The sequence below is a fragment of the Bemisia tabaci genome, chromosome 4 (genome assembly GCF_918797505.1).
Source record: "Bemisia tabaci chromosome 4, PGI_BMITA_v3".
Taxonomy (NCBI): Eukaryota; Metazoa; Arthropoda; class Insecta; order Hemiptera; family Aleyrodidae; genus Bemisia; species Bemisia tabaci.
The window spans coordinates 6,302,674-6,324,325 of NC_092796.1; the positions used below are offsets into that span (position 1 = coordinate 6,302,674).

Here is a 21,652-nt window from a genome sequence, read left to right on the forward strand (position 1 = left end):
ATTTAAATATTTCGTCACATTCGTAAGGCGCAATGATACAACTATTCGAACTCTCCGGAATGCGTGAGGTATCACGCCGCATTTGAAGGCGTTTTCAAATCAGCCAAGTTCCGATATCCGAATAATCGTTTTGCATCGCTCATTTATTATTTAGTTTTCATTTTTAACCACTTGTTTATTTATAATCCTCCTGTAAAAATTACCCATTTGCTACATACAATTCTACCTGGAGCGCACTTCAGCTATGCATTAACCACTGCAAAAAAGTCAAAGGAAATCGACAAGGCCAGCGTGGATGGACCATGGAGGCTATTTCCATTTTAATCTTCCGTCACATTCCTAAGGCGCAATGATACAACTATTCGAACTCTCCGAAAAGCGAAAGTTAAAAGCGTAAAGCGTAATGGCGTAGGTTTGCACTTTATTTAATCGAATGTCTGCTGGTGAGTGAAACAATTGTCATTCATTACAGCTTGATTAAACCAGTATGTCCCAATTTTTCACATTCTCTTCCTCAGAAAATTAAGCTACGAATACAAAATCTGGTTTTAGCTAATAAAAAAAAAACGAAAACATCCATTTTCCAGCATTTTTGTAGGCCCAGGCGTCTCTGGTGACTTATTTCCGGTTTATGGTTCCAGGACCTCCATTCACCACTATCATGCGTACGAGTACCCTTCTTTACTCTTACTTTCTATTAATTCTCCTGTTCATTTATGAATTTTCCGCATTTTTTTTCGGTCATAAGTTTTTCTCTCATCTTATTTTGCTATATCTGGCAGGGGGGCGTATCTGCCAATGTCAGATTGGCTTTATGGCCAGTCCGACTCTGAAAACTACTCAGCATCAATTATTGAAAACTTCCGTGATTTTTTTTCTCTGTGCGAAGAAACCTTTGCGAAAACTTCTAAAATTGATATTGATTTGTTCTCCTTTTAAAAAATAAAATAGGAGCGAAGTTAAACACCGTAAACGAGATACGTGGTTAGGGAGTTTCGACGTCGATATGACGTTAGTGAACAGTGGGGCCGATCCATGAGGAGATTCTTAATAAACGCGTATGAATTAAAACAACACCAGAAGTTTTTTTTATTTATTTTTTTTTTTGTTCAGTGGATCCCTCCGGTTGAGTTACTAAAATTGAGATCCCTATCTCCCTACGTTGAACCGATTATTTTCCGAATAATGTAAAGCGTCAAAAAGTGTTTCTTCATTTCTTAATTTTTCAGCGAGGGGGTCGCGGTCGCCATCGTTTACCATAAGTTTTTTAGGAAAACAGTAATTTCTGAGTTCTACATCGATGTTTAAATCAGACGTACACATTTTCCGTGCTAAGATTTGTGGCAAGTCGAGTAATACACATGTTTCTTATTTCTCAAAATCGTGTTTGTGGCATGTGGCACTTGCGTTATTTGAAGAATAATCAAGGTCGGCCGCCCTCTTTAGCGATCATGGGCGAAAGGGCTGCATTTGTATCGGCGAGTCGACTGTTAGTTTAATTTTATTGCGGAGAAGAGAGGATAATAATGTTGCTCTTGGCCTTGCTGGTAGCTGGGCGCTACTCTGCCGTGCTATGTGGAAGAACGCCGTATGAGCCATCAGACATTGCCAAGTTGCCTTTGATAAAATACGAATTTATTGGAAAAGTTATGAATATTTTCTTTTCAATTTTTCAGACGATATTGTTCGCAGTTTAATCTAAAATATGTGAAAATTTCAAGAAAAAATATGCATAACTTCCTTTCAAAATAAAAATTTAATTGGAGGAAATTTGGCAACGCTCGAATGTTCATACGGCGTTTTTCCTTAGCAAGGTAGTAATGGGAAGTGCGAGGCACCTTGTCGTGAAGGGGTGGGGGGGGGGAGGGCTCCAGGATGAAGCTGAATGCGTCTTCCTTTCTTCTGCTAGGGCAAGTTTTAGAAACCATATAGACTGCATTTTGCAATTTGGAACTGTAAATCCTAACCCGGTTTAAAAATAACGTATGTGCCATTAGGTTCTCCATGAACACAAGTGTTTTTTTCAGATGAGCCAGAATTTATAGTTCCAAATTGCAAAATGCAGTCCAATGAGCTTCCTCCCAATCCCCCCCCCCCTTTCTCCGTACCTCTTTCCCTCCATCGCTGATTGTGAGTCCAAACGGATCAAGCAATTCTTTCCCGAAAAATTGAATGACTTTCGGAACGGACAGTTGCTCCATACCCCAGAATAATTTTCGTCATCTAGTTTTATTGAGGGGGTATTCAGAGTCAGCATTCGTAGTAAATTGAGGGGGGGGGGGGGTAGATCTTGCCAAAACGCAAAGGAACCGGGGGGGGGGGGGGGGGGTAAAAATCTCTTAAGAATGCGACCCACAAGATCGACTCATCCATATTTCAAGGGAACTTTTTCGATACTTATGGTCTTTATTTTCCTTTTATTAATTAATTTCATTTTATTTCAAAAGCAAGATGCTCACAATCAGATGGAAACAGCGAAACGGTATTTTTCATTCTTCGTCGTCGTCTTAGTGAAACAAAAACAAAACAAAACAAAAAAAACACTGATATTTGATAAATTAAGAACACCTGTGGTTTTTTCCCACGATGTTTAATGAATTAAAACGCAAGATAGCCAAAATCTAATGCAGATTCGGATTCCTCGTGAAAAATCAATGCGATTTCATGTATCGTGCGTTAGTATAGCGTGTAGGAAAAGATAATTCAAACCTGATTCTAAGATATCAATCAAATGTGGGTCAGAGGGTCGGTTGAGGAAGAAGAAGAATTTACCATGAAGGAATTCAAACCTTTTATCCATGCCGCGCGGAATGTACCCGGGCGCCGGCGCTTAGCATTCGGTTTCGTTTTCGTCCCGAAGAATTTCCGAGAAGATAAACATTCTTCTTACTCATCAGCTGATCCACTCAGTGAGTCCACCCATGTTGCCAAGTTGAACTGATATGATAGAATCAGTATGCCTCCGTCAAGTCTCTTCCCAATACGCTATGCTAGTGTGTGATACATGTAACTGCATCGATTTTTAACGAGGAATCCGAATCTGAACTTCATTTTTGGATATCACGCGTTTCAAGTCAAATTTTCAAGATTCCCAAATCAAAGATGCCGGACGCGGCTAGAGACTCTAGACGCGGACTAAAATGCTATCTTAGCTTTGTGTTCGATCGATTTTTCGGGAACTCAGAATCATTCGGTACTTTTTGTCGAGCAACACGAATTTTCAGTCAAATTTTAAATATTCAAAATTCTAGATGGCGGACGTGGCCTAGAATGTTACCTCGGCTTCTGCTCATTCTATTTTTGTGAAGCTCGGTATCAGAGGGTATTTTTGAACGGAAAATTCGGATTAGTCAAATTTTCAAAATCCCAAAAATCATGGCATACTTGGCCTGAAGTGCTATCTCGGTTCCTGTTTGTTCGATTTTTGTGAAACTCCGTTATTGGGGGGGGGGGGGGGGGGGGTAAAAAAACCTCGAGTTTGATGTTACATAATGCCCATGGATCGAATCGTCCATGTTGCAAGGAATCTTCGGTGGTTTTAATTGCATTACGTTACTTTTACTTTCGATTGTTGATTTAAAAAATGACATTACCTATACATGGTTATTTAACTTAACACCAGGTCAATGTTAAATAAAAAAGAGAAAAAAAAATTATTGCTGTCATAAACAAAATTTTATAAAACTAAAAGAGACGGACGGCGACGTCAAAGTAGGTAACGCGTGGTTGGGTTTATGGGCGGGAAAACACCGATGTTCGCGCGGGGGGGGGGGGGGGGGGGTTGGAATACTTCAACCAACAACAGGTCATAAAATAAAGGAAATGGGTGATTGATTCATTAGAGAAAAATTAATGGTCTATAACTGTAATATACTTAATGTCATAAAACACGGAGTGACGTTACTAAATGCACTTATGTGCTTTAATGGGCGAAAAAATACCAATATTTGCGCGTATGGGTGGTTTGGTTTGGTTCCGAAATTATTGGTTGGAAAAATTTCATCCACCCATAATTTATTTTGACTTCACTGTGACTTCAATGATTCCGTAAGCACAATTTGCGCAATAACCACCTACACGTCTATCCGTGGGCATGTCAGCATAGGTCTGAATTGCAAGAGAAAGTACCTCGGAGGATTAGGTAAGGCCTGGATGCAGGCTCAAATTTCCGTCAATTTCCGATCAAAATGATGACAAAAATGCAAATTCTTGCAGGCGGCAAAAATTTGATTGTATAGTTGGTACGCACTAGTCACCATTTGATCGGAAATTGATGGAAATTTGAGCGTGTATCCAGGCCTTTAGACCGCCCTCGCCAGGGTGGAGGGTGCTCTTGCCCCCAGTGGCGTAACGGGCGCCCCCGCAGACCCTGCTATGCAGGGGGGCCCAGGCGCCAAGGGGGCCCTCGGCCGCCGGAATTTTTTTTTTCTCTCTCTATCTTTGATGCTTAGCTTAGGTTTCAAACTTTGGGCATTTACTTACTGAGATGGGGCTTCTTCCTCCGATTTTTATTGTTAGCTCGGGGTTTTTCATACTTCTTTCGGACTGTTCCGAACTTTTTAGTTGCTGGAGGGCCCCTGCCTTCCAATGTCCACTCAGTGATTACTAAATTGTTTTTCTTTTTTTGTCACTTTTCGTATTTCGGGCTTTGGGAGATCCAATAATCCTTGGGCCTGGGCTGGGCCCCCGCCACCCTTAAGATCCTTGATCCTTTAGGGGTCCCATATAATCGGGTACGGGACCTGGGACGGTGAGGGGTGAGGCAGTCCAAGTCCGTGATTTGGGATGCCTCGGGCCAAAAAATGGGAAGGGGTGGGAGGGGGGGATAATTTTGGAATTTTATGGACATGGGGGGGGGGGGCCTAGAAAAAATTTTGCGGGGGGGCCCAGCGGAAGTCCGTTACGCCACTGCACAAAAAAAGTATAGTTCCTCGCGTTTATGGTCATAATCTTGGCTGCTATTTATATATGATGCAGGTAATGAGCTTGTTTAGTCATTTTTAGTTATTAAATTTTTTAAAAGCAGAGAGTTCGCACACGGAAATTTGCCCCGATTTTTTCGAGTGGTACTAACCCACGAAAAATGAGTTCGAATTTGTGTGTTTTGAGCCCTTATTTAAACGCTTGGTGCTGAGAAAGTCAAATTCAAAATGTCGTCCGGAAATATCTCTGTCGATGCGTTTAAGATCCCAATGGCCTCTGAGCTTTGCCACGATCCTGTCAGTGCAGCCGTTCTCAATGCACGGCTGCCGTAGCACGGATAGGTCACAGCAAAGGCAATTACCCATCGAGATTCTAGCCGCAACAAGATTGAAGGATATTTTCGGACGCCATTTTGGCTTTCTCGGCAAGCTTTGTTAAAACGGGAGCTTACATACGCGATTTGCAAGTTGAACTCTAATTTTCGGAAAATTGCTCAAGGCAATCCAGGAAAAATCCTGTCACTCTCTATCCATGGGCACTTATTATCATTATTGACTAAATTTCGGTTTGTAATATCTAATGGAAAAACCAATTCTCATTCATCTCGGTGATTCCATTGCATAATTTTTCGCAAAAAAATGAGAGGAAACAGAGGAAACCATCTTGTGGGAAATACTCGTACTACAGCAATGTTGAATTTTCAACTACAGTCAAGTTTTTGATAAAAAATAAACAACAAATTTTGGTGGCTTTTTAATAGTGTTGGGCATAAAATTTGTCTTTCGAATAAAAAGTGTGAAATTTTGTCACCCCATTTCAATGAACACTTTGCAATAAATATTGGTTTAAGTACCTACTTCTAGACACATCTTATACACACTTACTTAAATAAGCCAATATTATCTTTCAGTTTCTTGAAAATATAGATACTGTACCTGAAAAAAGCAATTAAAAAATGTGATTGAAAATCTAGGAAAGAATTAAACATTTTACAACAAGGGATTCAGTCTAAAAATTGTATTTAAAATTAATTATTGGTCTGAAAAAAATTCTGCTTACAAACTTCAAAAAGTATCTACTAATAAGATCACAAGATATTTCAAAGATACACATAATTCAAATCTATCAATGAAGACAATCAGTCAGAATGATCTTCAGAACGCACTGTGTCTACCAAATTCTCCTATAGTATTTTACAGAGCTCTGTGTGCTATGTTAATCAGGCCTGTATCCAGGTAAAAAGCGACATGTTCTGTAAAAGAACAAAAACTACCCATCTGATGATATAATTTTTTTTTTCGGTGATAAAAAAAGGTAAAAAAATATCAACTTTTGGCATCTCAAAGAGGAAAACAGGGTTTCAATTGAAGCATAAAAAAAGTTTCCCCTCATGTCTTTACAATTGACCAGTCCTGTGTTATGGAGCAATTCCTGAAATTTTACTGACGACCACTTGCTGACTTTTTTATTACTACTTTCATCTGAAGAGAGGTTGTGACAACACCTTTGCCCATTGATAAATTGATAGCCTACATATTGGTGTTACTTGATAAATTCAGATACCGAAGAGAAAGGCTCAAGATCAGTTTGAGCGATTGGATTTGCTTATTCAAATAACACAAAATGTATGCAGCATTTATGAATCTGTCATCCTCAATAAAAAAATCATACCTTCATTTTTGTTTTTGCAAATTTTATAGTGATGCAAAACTCTAATGCAGAGGAGCATTCCACTCAAATTAGAAAAAATCTGAAATGGCTTTGCCATAATTTTACATTTTGGTTGTTTGTTGAGGTCATCAATACATGTTGCATGCCCTACAGAGTAAGTCTCCCTACTACAGCTTCCTGAAAACTCCAAAAACACTTGAGAGAATAAACTAGTGATGATTAAAAGACATATCATTAATTTACACAATTGTAAGATCCCCAAAACTAGTAAATACAGCCAGATTTTACATGTTCAAATGATAAGCAAAGTTACACACAAGGTATCATAAACAAAATTGCCCATCAATTTCTGTTGACCATTGAAAGAAAAGAAAAAAAATATCAGTGTAAGGCAGAAATATTGCTTAGATATATTGAGTAATTATGTGATTTCTAATAGAAAAAGTTCTGCTCTTATCAGATAATGTATAAATCGAACAGGTAAATAAATTTAGAAGGATTTAAGGCAATTTTTTCTTCTTTTAACTGTCACATCTAGAAGACGCAGCTGTCAAGCTAGAGAAGAGAATGGTATAAGTTCTTGAAAAGACTTTACAAGTTTACTTTATGACCTATTGGCGCTGCAATCTCAACAAAAACAGAGATACCTAACCTTCTCTGAAAACCATTGTTTGATACCTCTCTCAAGAAAATTGCTGGTCAATGAGTAACAAAACAGAGCTTAACAACATAGATTATTTGATTATAGATAATATGAGGTACTTATCAGCCACAAAAAAAGGGTTTAGCAAATTAGAGAGGCTCATCAATTGAATATTCCTTTATATTTCATTCGAAAGATAATTGGTCACAGAGAATTGGAGACTTTTTGAAAGTGTGCAAACTTTTTGAAAGGAGGATATGCTGAACTCAAAATTGATTCACCTTCTTATCAGAGTTTATGTTTAAATAGTTGATTGATAAAAAACTACACTGAGAGTAAAAATTCAATCTCTTTCGATACAGAAAGTATGTGCGTTAAAACAAATGGAAAGTGTCTTTACCTTCAAGAGAGTGTTCCATATTATCTACATAAATTAACAATAATTTATTTTTATAAGAATACGGAAGAAACTGGAGGAAGCACAGTGATTAATAGAACTGCAATTATTTTTCACAGAGATTAATGTGGGAAGTGTTTTAAAGGTTAAATCGAGCCTTGGACACTCGACACCTTTTTTGTTTTGTGAGGTTTTCAAACAAGGGAAACGAATAAAGCCATGGAGATAAGCACTGTGAATCAACATTAGAGATCCTCTCAGAAATATCATATAAATGTTGCTGTTAGCAAAAATTCTGATCCGACATTTGATTTTAGCGAGCCATTCTTTCTCCTGGTACACTCTATAGTGTCACAAAGAATGAAAAACAACAGACTTCAATCAACTGCGTGTAAGTACAATTTTTAGCCATGATAAAAAAAAGGTATCGGACATTTGTAGGAAAGTACAAGATAACGGACGGAAACTGCATTAAAAGGAAAAAGAAAAACAACCTAAAATGTTTTACTACAGGTTCTTTAGTAATTGCTCTCTAGAAAGTAAAAATTAAGTACCACAAATAGCAGTAAGAACGATGATTTCTACAGAGAGTAAAAAACGGGGGGTAAAACAATTTATAGGATCAATCTTTTGCTAAAAAAAGAAGCTAAATATCTCAAAAACCTTAACTTAAGGCTGCAATTACATTCTTCAAAAGCAATTAAAAAATACAGCGTAAAACTCTATACTGCCAATTTACTTGATGGTTCAGCTAAACCTCTATAAAAATTTTCAGCTCCTAAGATAACAAAAGGACAGAATTTCTCTGACACTTGCTATCCTGCCTAAAATTTAGAGCTTTCTTTCGTATTGGGTTCATCAAAAGCTTTCACTCCCCAGTTTTAAAAGTAATTGAAAACCGTTCAACTTTACCTTTAAATAATCTTGGTTATGTCTGCGTTTTTTCTTTCACACCGACTTGAATTTTAACAGTCATTTAAAAGTGATTCAGGTAAAAATCAGTGTTGCGCCTCATTGACCTTGAACCTCCGAATGAGATTTTTCAGTGAGGTGCCATAGAAAATATTGGAACCAAATTATTACTTCTCTTTTGATCAAGTAATTGATTATAATTCATTCACATAATTTTTCTATCATAATGATTACTGCACCCTCAAATGAACTCTGAATCTTGATGCACAATCATTTTTTGAGTATAGCTACGAAGTCATAATTTTTGTATTGACAAAGCTGAGAATTTTTCTCTGAAGCAAGAGAATGGAATTTCATTAAGGTTAGATTATTTTCAATCGATAAAACTTTTGTGTATTAATATTCTTTTTATCTTGCTCCCATTCCCACCTCACCTAATGTTTTTAATAAACAGAAAATACTGAGTTGTTCAGTGAATCTCGTACTACACGATCACTTCTTGTACTAGCTACCATTAGTCTGACACACTGGAAAAAGTCTTAAGACAAGAGATGTTACAATAAAGCTATGAGTCTTTTACATCTTACAAACCTGCCCAGTAGCATTGACTGTTATTAAAAAGTAAAAAAAAAAAACTTGTAAATTTCAAAGATAAAACTCTAAAAAACAATTAAAATTTCCAAGTTAAGAAACCCCTTTTGATCTTTTTTACATGAAAATGCCCTTTTAGACTTGTAAAAGTTTTAGATCACTTTATTTTAGTGAATATTGAAAACAATTTTACAGGAAATTTTAGTTTTTTATGTTGTATATTTTGCACGTTATCTTGTAGCATTAGTATGAAAGATTTTCAGAATTTGACACAATTTTGATAGAAATTTTGCACAGCTTTTTATAAGCATCAATTTCACATTTTTACTTTAAAAAAGCGAAGAGGGTTTGCCACCTAATACATTTTAACAATTATTTCTTGAAGTCCACATTTTAACAGTCAATGATACTAGGGTGGGAATTTGAAATTAGGCATACATCCTTATACAACTAGAGTCACGGGTCTAAAACTATTAAACAGGCTTTCGGTGTTATATTCTCCAATATCAGAAGAAACCTGCTTGAATAAAAAATTTGGCTGCCCAAGAGGGACAGATGCTGAGCATAGAGTTATGACTTTTAAAATCCAAAAATCTGATATTGTTATGGACCTACAAAATTTTAAACTTTGGATGAATCTATAGCGCAAGAGTTCGGCACTTCACCATCACTTAAATCATAGGTCCTTCCAAAATGTTCAGGCATTTTAAAAAAATTAAAAGGGTAAAAAATCTAAATTTAAAATATTTTACAATGCATCAGGGATTTGGCTACAAAATTTGATGATGAAATTGCTTAAAGTACTTCTGAAAGTATACATTAAGTGAATATTGTGATAAACTGGCTTTTTGAAACTGTTCTACTACTTATAATTATTAAAGGCTTACTAAAATTTTTATAGATAGAAAGAAAGAAAAATTTAGTTAAACTGAAGTGGGAAAATGTTTTTTTTTTTACTATGTTTTACTGCTGATGATAAGTGATTACAAGGAACGAAATTTTGACAGCTCTTAGTTGGTTCATGAGTATTTTTAGGAGACTCGGGTAATTTGCTACCTTAATGGGATTGACAAGTCTAGTCAAAAACCTTTTACTCGAAGTAAAAACTTTGCAGACATTGCTTCCCAGTTGGAACATCCTGTTAGGATCTGCTTCAATGGATTCTCCTTAAAAATAAGCTGTAATATTGTTACTTCAATAATTACATAAGTGGTAAAAATTGGCAATCAAATCTTTTCGCATCAAAAAAACTGAATCACTTATTGGAGATATAAACTGAATCTGCGGTGCACTATAGAGCTACCTCTAAAATATACTTTGGGTTTTTCATAGATATGAATACATCAAGAAGCAGGTTAGAGGGCTGACATTTTTCAAAAGAAACATTTTATTCTCTTTGATAAGAGTTGGGATATGAAGAGATGAAACCTCTTTCAGTCATATTTACACCACCCAAGTAACATTTTAAGATGGAAGAGTTATGATTTTCTTGACTATTTATTGCAATAGAATTGCTAGAATTATCAATATTTGAGTGTTTTCATCCGGACTCATTGCAATGAAATTAGACTTTCATAAAAATGAAATTTTACGTCAATTTATTTTTTCTTCCTTATTATCATCTAAAATTGACATTGATCGAAGAGTAATTTAATCACAATAAATTGTCATTTTTGGTTCTGGTAATTTTGAAATAAATTTTCGTTTATAAAGCAGCTATAATCTACCGATCGAATCCCAACTTATTGCCTTCACTACCACTTGGACACCGAGACGAAGCAAGAAAAAGAAAAGGTATAAAGTGATAAAATCATGGAATTCTTCCCCCAGGAAATATCTGTGCATCTTCTCTACATAATAAACGCACCTCTGCTGACCTGAATCAAAGCTACTACTATCACAGGCATTCTTTCTTAAGAGCACTTGTCCCTCTTGAGCATGGCTTCCAAAAAACAAAAACTTAACAAAACATTACACTCAGGTCTCTTGAGCCCTTAACGAACCAATACTAAGTGGGCAACTTTGAGGACGAGGACACACTCAGCTGTGGACTGGATGACTGCTTAACTTTCCTTGAGAATTTGGGAAAGTGAAGAAGCGACTTCTTCTGCCGCTTAAGATCACTGACGTCTTCTGTCGCAGAAGCAAGGAGCTCACCTGCCAAAACTTCCTCGTCAGCAGATGAAACGCCACTGGTTGAGTGTGACTGGTGGAGTTCGTTGCGTTTATGCAGCCGCCTTCCCCGCGGTAGAATCTCAATATTTTCTGTTGATCCTTGTGATGTTTGCGAAGTCTGCGAGTGCTTACGTCCAGGTCGGCACTGTAATTAAACCAAAAGGAAAAGCTGAGTCTCATGTTTTTAAGCTGATGAGACGCACATACAATGGACCTTTTTAGAAAGATGGTTTATTTTCAGGATGCATTTGGCTTAAATTTAGCCGTACAGAGGCTGAGTTAGGGGTAATTTTCTGTTCAGGCCCTTGGCATATAGAATACGAGCGTAGAATAACTAAAACAATGACTTTGAGCGCACAGAATGGGGTGGGGGAGGGCACACTTCCGCAAATATGTTTGTTTTACTGGACACTGTAGAAACGGGACTATATGAAGCAAATGAAATATACATAGAGGAAGATAAAAACATTTAAATGGCTTTAGATAGTTTATTACAGTCTTGAGTGCTTTTTACAAGTGTTTCTTGTTTTTCTCTTTTGCATGCATTGTTTTCATCTTCTAATTTTATATGAGGTCCTATTCAACACAAGCTAGTGGTCCAAAAGTTTTGGACAAACTTTTCTTTAAAAAATCCAAATGTTTTTAAATTCTGTTGGCCTAATTCCATCATTTCCAGCTTAGTATAAAGTCTACTGTAAATAGATGTTTGTTCAGCACTTTGAAACAGAGGGCGGAGCATTCATCCATACCTGCATCAAACATATCTGAACAGATCACAAAGTTTGTGCCCTAAATAAATGACTTAATGCGTACATATCTATCCAATCATCTCCTCATCCATTTCATTATTTTCTTGTCCATTTCAATGATTCAAAGCTGGTGCTGATGGACTACAAGATTTTCAAAGAGCAAAAAAAAATGGCTGAGATAGTATGACCATTCCACTTCTGGACTCTTTTGTTTCCATTCTTCTAACACCAGAAACCTTTTTACCATTTTGACTTTCGCCCTCCCAGCACAAATTTTTCCTGCTTCCTAAAAATATTGATTTTCCAGAACTGGCACTCATTTTTCAGTAACTGCTTTTAATTGTGAGTAAAGCATCATGAATGGTCCTCTGAAGCTTTCTGGTCTTTTTTAAGCTAATTTACGACTAATTCATGCAAAGAAAGCAATAAAATCAACACCTCTGAATTCAAGTGTGCTGGGAGAATAAAGCAACTTACAGAGGTCCCTTACTTTGTAGTTAGAGTTAGTGGTAAAATTGTTCAGAATGCCTAAATTTTGTTAGGAGTTTTCAACATCAAGGCTTCCATAAAAAAGAGCTTTTCGGCAATTAAGTTGCCAGCAAGCCTCATTCATACCATTATTCATCTTAGATAATCAATAAATATGGTTTCTTGAGGAATATTAGAAATCAAGAATTACCTCTGTCTCCAAAGCCATTGCATCTACGTTTTGGCTTACTCTGATCGATTTCTGGTTCTTATTTAAGTAAGGCACAGAAGCTTCTCGGTCACTATGCGACAAAGCCCCTTGTTTCTCCGACGCAGCTGTCGCTTCATCTGATTGCTGGGGAACTAATTTTTGAGCAGGCGATGTCTCATTAACTGGTCTAAAATCAGAAATATAACACAATCACATACATAAATGAAAACCAGCAGCGCACTGAATTTAAGTCTTTGAGTTAATTAAATGTTATTCAATACACATTATCATTATGAAGAGGATAGATGCCTCTCCTCTGAATGGAGAAACCAAAGATAAAAAAAAAAAAAAAAAAAAAAAAAAAAAAAAAAAAAATTAAGTAAACACATTCCTTTCTTTTCTTTTTTCTACATTTAGCATTTATTGTTCTTCCACAAGAAATTGCAATATTACCTACACATCTTAAAAAATGTATTTTCACTCATTTAATAGGTATAGCTCTAAGAGACTTTCACTCCTGTCATACTTATTGATACAACATAGGTACAATTACTAAATCACTAATTTTCACTTACTTCTAGTTTTAGGTGTGGCATTTGACACAGGCAAGTGCTTAGACACAATGGCTGTTTTCAATCTCTAAAATTTAAATTGCTCGAACTGTGTGGTTAATTTTTTCTTTGCATGTTGTTGGTTTTCTTGTATAGATTCAACGAAAAATGAACTCCAGGATGTAGAAAGGACAACAATTTAAATTGGCCTCTTCAAAAATGGAATATTTCCTTTTAAAAGCTATTGTGTTTCTTCTTCTCAATCCAAGTGATATGCAAATGTTAGAGATCAAATAAAATTGTGCAGATGCAAACATTTGTCACAACAAAACCAAGTTCACTTTGAGAAAGGTTTAATTACAACGATCAACACATTTTTTTGGTACAGAACAGTTTTCCTTACTATCCTCACTCAGAATTTAAGTGAGGAGGTGAATTTAAGACTGTGTTGGAACAATCCTTGATCAACGAGCAGCAGACAAAGAAAATCTATCCCCGACTTCTTAAAGTCGTCTCGTTTGTGGCTCGAGCAATGCAGCACCATCTCAATAAGAAAAAAGAATCAAACTTGATCACAAAAATTCACTTGATACCTGTCAAAAATTGGTAGGCTACTGATGAAGTAAAAAATACTTACGAGTCACCTCCTACTATAAATTGAACTTGAGAATGGCGAGATTTTTCATCTTCGTCCTCGGGATCGAACCGCTCACTTTCAGATGAGTTTTGATCCTCTCTTACAGATGAACTTTCAAAATCGCCAAAGTCTACAACAGTTGTTTAGAGATTTACATTCGGTTAGTACCACAACCACAAAGAGGTAAATGCACCAATCAGCTTGACAATGCCAGAATGCAAAATACATAAAATAGTCAGTACAGAAAGGATGGAAGAATTAAGCAGAATTTCAGAGAATTGCTTTCTTTACATATTAATTACTTATTAATCGTTCAATAAAGTCCGTCAGCCAAGGCCGAAATATAATATACAAGAGGCAGAGCCCTCAGTATGCAAGAACATCTTATGGTGCGTGCGATAATCAGAAAGGGTAAGTTATAGGGTCTAGGCATTTCTAGCAGTCATAGAATAACATGGATCATTGATAGAGGATCCAGTTGGTGGATAAAAGAAGTACCTAAGTAATTAAAAAAAATGTCTCTCTTTTCTTTTTCATCATATAGAGATGCTACATTTGATTTAAAGAGTTTGAATAACATAATTTTACAGCAATAGGAGACAGTTTTTAAATGAGAGGGTTTTAAAATGGAAGGTTTTATAAGGTACTTTTTAATATCTGTATATTAGCTCGAACCCCCGATTTTAACATTCAAACTGGTTCAAAAAAAGGTTTTAACCCTCACTTTTTGAACAAGAAAAGTGGTTATTCATTGTGTTTTGTTATGTGATTCCCAACTGGTGGAAAATCTGCTACAGGAAATGCATCTAAAATACGAACCGTTTAATTCGATGTATTAAAGAGAGGGATATGCTTCACCCTGTAGGCCATAATTTTGACCAAGAGAAGAAATTTAACTCAATTGAATTTTTACATTAAATACTTTAAATATTTGTACAACATGATGTATATTGTATTCTCAAAACCAGCTTGTAGTTGAGTAACCATTGATGAGGGTTACATTGCATTATCGTTAAGCTTGAAGATGGAAGAAACATGAAAGAGGATCAACAAAGCAAAAAAATATCATAATGCACATCAAGAGACAAGAAAGAGATTGCATCATCCCTATTTACAGAAATCTTTAGTAATAAAAAAAAAAATTATGCGTTGCATACTGCTTTAAGAGAAAAATACTTACGATCTAGAATGAATTGGATACAATACAAACCTAAGAACCAGAAAAGAAAATTAAAAACTGAAAGCAAAAATTGCTTGATAAACCCTGAATGAAGGATCAATGTTACACCCAAGCCAAATGAAAACTAAAACTTAATTATGACCACATGTACCCTTTGCTTTGGGTTTTTTTCTGACTTTTAAAGCCTATATTTTCTACAGGAGGTGACAAAAAAAAAAATGGTGAGAAAAAAAAGGGGGTGGGGTCTTTCAATACTGATTGTAGGGTGATGCAAGCCTTCAAGACAACTTTTTCATACATGTTCACTACACATGACTACCTTTTCATATGTGAAGTGCAATCTCACATGTTTACAAAACATGAACGAGACGTCATTGAACAAAGAAAAGAAAAAGTATTTAATAAAATTCTATAATGCAAGCAAAAGTTAACAATCTAGAGAGACAGGATGAGACAGAAAAAAAGCATAAATAAATGAAAATTCACTTTTCTTTGTTTATATTTTAAACATGAAGGGAAAATTGATTGACAAGGAGTTCAAGTTTAGATCCGAGAAATATTTTCTACAAAATTTTCCCGGTATTGAAAACAACTTTCAAACTTCAAAAGAGCTTGGCAAAAAAATTACCAAAAATGCATGATATTTTCCAAGAAAAAAAAATGCCTTCACAATGGAAGCAAGAGAAAAGAGGCTGTACCAGTCCAAACCCTTGTCTTTGCAAACTAAGCCTGCGGGCCCCCATTTTTCTGCATTCCTGACTGAGTTTGAAATTAATTATTTGTGAAAAAAAAATTACTTCAGAAATTATAAAGTGCAGAATGTTTCATGTGCCCAGTGAAGAGAAACAGAAATACATACATTAGATTTTCATGCTTTAGGAATTTTACTCTCATGCAGAGGCTAGAGAACATTCAGTGCGCATGCACTACTCTTGAATTTAAAAGAATTATGGGTAAACTGAAAAGACTAGCTACCTAAATGTGTTTAAGTTAAAAAAAAAACAAATTGCATTAAACTCACTCAGCGTAGCCTGTAAATGGATACTGCATTGTTAATAATTCATGCTGGATTGAAAAAAAAATAATAAAGTATTTTCAGGCAAAATGTACGCTCAATAATAGAAAGAGAAAGCATCTTTAGAAAGACTTTTCAAAAAACTGGGCAGTCAAACTGTACATAGCTGTTTGGAGAAAAATAAAAAAGTAATTTTTTTTTTTTCTTTTTTTTTTTTTTTAGGGCTCAACAGCTTTATGTCTTGCATTCGAGTCAATCACTAAAACTCTTCAAAACTCGCTGACTTTACTGATTTTTTCATGAATTTTTTACATTGACACTTGGGAATAATGTCAGGAGCCCATTGACAAATAACAATGCTCTTAATTTGGGGACAGGGTCAAAAACTTGTTACTGAAAGGTGAACGTCGAGCTGCAGAGCAATCTTAAAACCTTTTATCCTCCAGTTATGATCTTAAAGCTCTACAATATATATAATAAAAAATCAAACTGTGACGCGGATTCTGACTCAAGCTCAAAAATGAAAGGAAATGTGATTGGGGGATATGTTAGGTGCCAGCTCTGGACAATATGCTTATCCCACCGTGGTGTTTGCTATAAAGCACCTCTGTTCCTGACAAGTTAAAGGCAGTAAAACTGAAATTGTGTCTGATCTGTTGTTTTGAACTTTCTTTATTAAGTTAATTTCAGTTATTTTTTCCTATTTTTTTACAAACAAATTAATTTGCTATGGAAGCTAGTCAATGAAACTGCCGCTCAGTGATACTAACATCAAAGTGCCATAATCAGTCTGGTCAGAAAAAATGTGCAACAACTTATTAGAATTACAAAGAACGAGTGCTGGTAGAGTCACCAGTGCGCAAGCACAAGGTGGTGATCATCATGTAGTAGATCGAGGTAATTTCCCTTACTTGTGAGAATACACTGCGTATGCAGTGTATGACGTCACCATGGCTATGATCATATGATCACTTCCTTGTCAATAGAATTAGGTGATCATGCACACAATGTTTTCCCATCTCTGGTGGTTGCTTAAATGAATGAACTGACTTAGCTAAACAACTTTGAGCCAAAGTTCAAAGTAGATTTGCCTCTTCAATAGGAAATGGTACAATAAAGAGTTTCATGACTTGTCCTTTAATAAATTAAGGGTTTACAATTCCCACTTTCTTCCCCAAAATTAAAGATAAAAACGAAGCCATCCTTTATCAGAAATTCAATGTGAGTGTCAACAACACTTTCCTATCGGTAATTGGAGTTTTTCAACTCAAAATAGGAAAAGAAGAATAGTAAGTCATTGCCATAAAAATTGTCAAATAAAAATGAATTTGACCATGAAACAAGGCTAGAAATCAGACATCATGACTTGTAGTCTCATCAAGATTCCTCGTGGAACACAGTGAAGGCACTGACAATTAAACCCATTATTTTCTAAATCAAATAAGCGCCGATCTCTATTTTGGTGGTGGTGGGGTTGTTTTTTCTTTGTTTTCTCTGGTATAATCAATCATGTCTGATTTCAAAATAGCCCTCTAAAAGGACATACATTTTTGGGAATTTGAAGATTGTCCCAAAGCAAATAAAACCGTTTTTCTTGTTTTCCTCACATTCTCAATTTCAGCGCTTGCGAGCTTTGGAAAATAATCGATTCAATTTTAAAATAATGTTCACAGTAAGCAGGATTTTGGTTGACAAGCTTATGAGTACGGCATATTAAAGAGAAAGGAAAAATCTAGTGAAGCTAAATTCTAGTCACTTGTCCAGGGATAGGTTTCTTTTTGATGATCTATTTAACTTAGGCTGGTTTTGGTTCTGTCTTCGATAGGAAGTTGGATTCCACCAACTTTAAAGTAAAAAATAAAAGTTGATGACTTGGTTTGGAAGATTTTCGATATGTTCAACAAATTCTGCATGAAATTATGATGATCCTTACCAGGTTAAATTCTTAGTTCATTATTCCGTCAGTTAGTGCACACCTTAAAATGCAAAAAGGTTGAAGATGCTCCACTCAAGCCGATGAACTGATTTTTTTTTTACGGGTTAGTAATTAAAAAATGCACAATATAAAAGAATGATTTAAAATTTTTCGAGTCTCTCCTTTTTTTATTTGTTTTGCTGGGGGTTTTTTCAATGCCTGCGGTTATACCGAACATTATCTTAGCACCTTTTTCCACTTTGTAAAGTTAGTCTTGACTTATTTTTTCATTTATTAATAAGGCTTCAATGAAAAGTTAGCCTCTGTTCACTTTGCTACGACCAAGACACTCAAGTTATGTTCATTATAATTCCATTGCAATGGATTTTGAAGTTCAGGGGCAGCTCTAGTATTACATAAACTACTTAAGGGGGGGGGGAGGGTCTGAGCTTGCCATGCAAGGTCTTACTGGGGAGAAGGGAGTCAAGCTCAGTTTTACACGAGCTTTTTTTTTTTTTTTTTAAAAAAAAAAAAAAAAAGAATAATAGGTAATTTTCGATAAAAATGCATTTTCCAGCCATTTTCAAGCTTTCTCTTTTCCTTTCTGAAAATGTAGGAGGAGGGGGGGGAGGACGGCAAGACCCTGCCTTGAGTCTAAGTTTGGAAAACTTAAAGATTTTTATGAGTCCTGATTATTAAGTAGAAGAGAGTATTGTGAAAGTCAAGCTAGGAATTAAAACGTATCTTTTAAAAATAAGACTAAGATCCTTTCAGCCAAACTTAAAAGGATTTAAAAAAATATATATCTAATTAACAGCTGAGGATTTGTCTAGACCTGAACGCTATATATCATACTTTTGGTAGATACACTTATGTTGGGAGGGTCGTAAAAGGTTACTAATTACTGCTTCTACACATGGATGTAATAGGCCCTTATTTAAAAAAAAAAAAAAAGTTGCACATCCCATCTTTTTTGATTAAACAAAAACTAAGACCAAACAAGTAGGACTGAGACAAATTAAAAGTTAATTAGTGTGTGAAAAAGGAAACATAATTAAAAATTAAGGTTTTTTACAATTATAATTAAAATAAAAAATTAACATAGAAAACATTTACAAAATCAAAAGTCCGGAGCTTTTGTAATTGGAAAATAAATTAAAATGGGAAGAGACGATACATGAACCTATGAGAAAAAAAATTGATTACAACAAATGTCAAGTCTGAAAAAATCAATCTTTTCCTACTTTTAAAGTTTGAGCTGAAAAGTTCAAGAATGTCAAGATCAAAAGCAGATCAGCCAATTGGCACATGATCAGTTTTTTTTTTCTTTGGCACGGAAATGCAAAAACGAGAACAAATTAAAACGATTTAGAAGCTAGGAATACTTTAAAATTTGATTTTTAAGAAGCTTAAAAATTCATGATTTTATTGCAGGTCAAAATCTTCGATCAATTATCAAAGCGTTTAAGAATTCGGGCAAAAATTTTTTAATGATCGAAAGGGAGATATTGCGTTTGTTTTTGGTGAGGTTGGACTAAATTGAAATAATGCAAGTCAAAAACAAGTAGAATAAATTTAAAAATAAAAAATAAAAAGCTGATGAAGTGCAGCCTGATAAAAATCAAGCGAATATTAAGAGACATTCAGGAACTGTGCAGCTCAAATGAAGAGTGTTGTACAAAATTATTAATGTAGATCACGTTTATCACAATTATTGAAAGGAGAGGGTTTAGGGTGAATACTGCAGAAGGAGGGTGTGAGAATTCACTTAAAAAATGAGAAAAGAAGAAATGGTTAAAATTACTAAAGCTCTCCTTTCTGAAGAACTATTTAGCACTGATAGGCGCCCCTGAAATACTCACTGATAAATCTACCATGAGGGACCTGACCTATCTCAGAAACTTTAAAAGCGCACGGAGAGGTAGCACACTCTTTATGCCCAGTATCTCTCCTTGCTTGAAATATGGGAAGTAAGCGGTTATTAGAAAAACAGAAAACAAAACGAAAAAATAAATAAATTATTAAATAAAATAATAATTAAGTAAACAATAGGGAATAATTAAGTAAAAGAAAAAGAAGGGAAATAAATTAATAAACAAACAAATAATAAATAGAGAGAAATAAAACTAAGATAGCGAAATAAGCTTAAATATCTAGATGAAAATTTTCTGACAGTGTGAATAAGTACATTTCATACGCAATCACAAAACAGGAAAGAAGAGATGAGAAAACGTAACCATGATTTGAGAAGTGAATCGAAAAATACATTAAATTTCGGAGAGAACACATGATAAAATAAAGCTCTAACTACACAGACAAAAAGGATTGAGAAAGTTTTTTCAAATTTCTAAGCACAGAAAGGTATTTTTTCCATGATGAATTTCATAAGTAGACAACTTTCACTATCTCTTGAATACTGCGTTTCAAAAAAATGCTTTTGAATAGGACATTCAGAAGCAGTTTGAATTTCATTTTATTTTAAATTCCGCCCGAAATTCGATTTTCATGGCTAATGCCCGGGTCACGATTGTTGAAAGTACGGAAATTTTTGAGAGGAAACCAAACACATAAAACTTGGGTCCCAGGAGATTGAATACAGGAGTGTGCAAAACAAGCTTTTTAAAACCGAAGCAAAGGCGAAGCGAAGCAACAGTCTGCTTCACAAAGCACAAAACAAAGTGTGAAGCAGCTATCTGAGTGTGTGCAAAACACTGATTTTTTGATTAGCTGCATTTTTTAGTCAGATTTTAATCTAAAAACATTGAAAGTAGCTTACCTTCCAAAAATCCTCTTAAAACTCACGATTACGCACCCTTGAGAATGGAATAAATTTACCCATACCTTGGAATACTTATATCTGTACCTTTATATTTGTGGCAAAATCTGATACTACACATGGGAAAATAATGATGATGTGCATACATAAGTATTGAGTGTCCAGGAATTAATACACTATATTTTCAGAATTGATTTTTGGGGTCACAGTGAGACTTTCAATCAAAATTTTTTTGAGAATACTTTTTTTTTCGACACCAAAGCATGTTAAAGTTGTGGATTCTTTTTCAAAAGGACCCCGCACACCTCTTGTGAGAAGCTGCACCATGACCGAATGCTAATTTATTTACGTCATTCGATTCTCCTCAAGATGCTGATCAAAAGTTATAATTGCGCCAACTTTCTACGATGCACAATTGTTGAAAAAAAAAAACCGCCGAGAAGATTCAATTATTCGGCGACAATGAATAAAAACGAACAAAGCATTTGAGAACAGGCCCGATGTAAATAAGGAAAAACCGTAGCGCATGTCCGTCTTCTTATCTGTTCCTGCCGACTCTAGGGCTATCTCCCTCCCGCTCTCGTCTGGTTGACGTTCCGACTTCCCTGTTCTTATGCTCCTCAAGAATCTGATTTGGATGGTCAAGCAAAACGGCGTGTGGAATCTGAGATAAGACTGCCGCTAGGTGCGGGAGTTCCCATGATTTCCTTGTTGACACACAGCCGCTTGCCAATCGAGTACCGAAATGAGGAATCTTTCTGGCTTTTTATCGCCGAATAATTGAATCTTCTCGGCGGTTTTTTTTGCGAAAACGGTGCATCGTAGAAAGTTGGCGCAA

At 35.5% G+C, this 21,652-nt stretch overlaps 1 protein-coding gene across 1 annotated transcript in view; it reads right to left on the reverse strand.

The window, feature by feature from the left end:
- Nucleotides 1-5,925: 5,925 nt before the first annotated feature.
- Nucleotides 5,926-21,652, reverse strand: part of Stim (stromal interaction molecule) — a 62,745-nt gene continuing 47,018 nt past the window's right edge. Inside the window, exons 12-14 of the mRNA XM_019052324.2 lie at nt 13,929-14,058; nt 12,741-12,927; nt 5,926-11,457 (exon numbers count right to left, since the gene is read on the reverse strand). Of these exons, the coding sequence (XP_018907869.2) occupies nt 11,146-11,457; nt 12,741-12,927; nt 13,929-14,058 (629 nt within the window). The 3' untranslated portion in view covers nt 5,926-11,145. The remainder of the gene's footprint in view (nt 11,458-12,740; nt 12,928-13,928; nt 14,059-21,652) is intronic.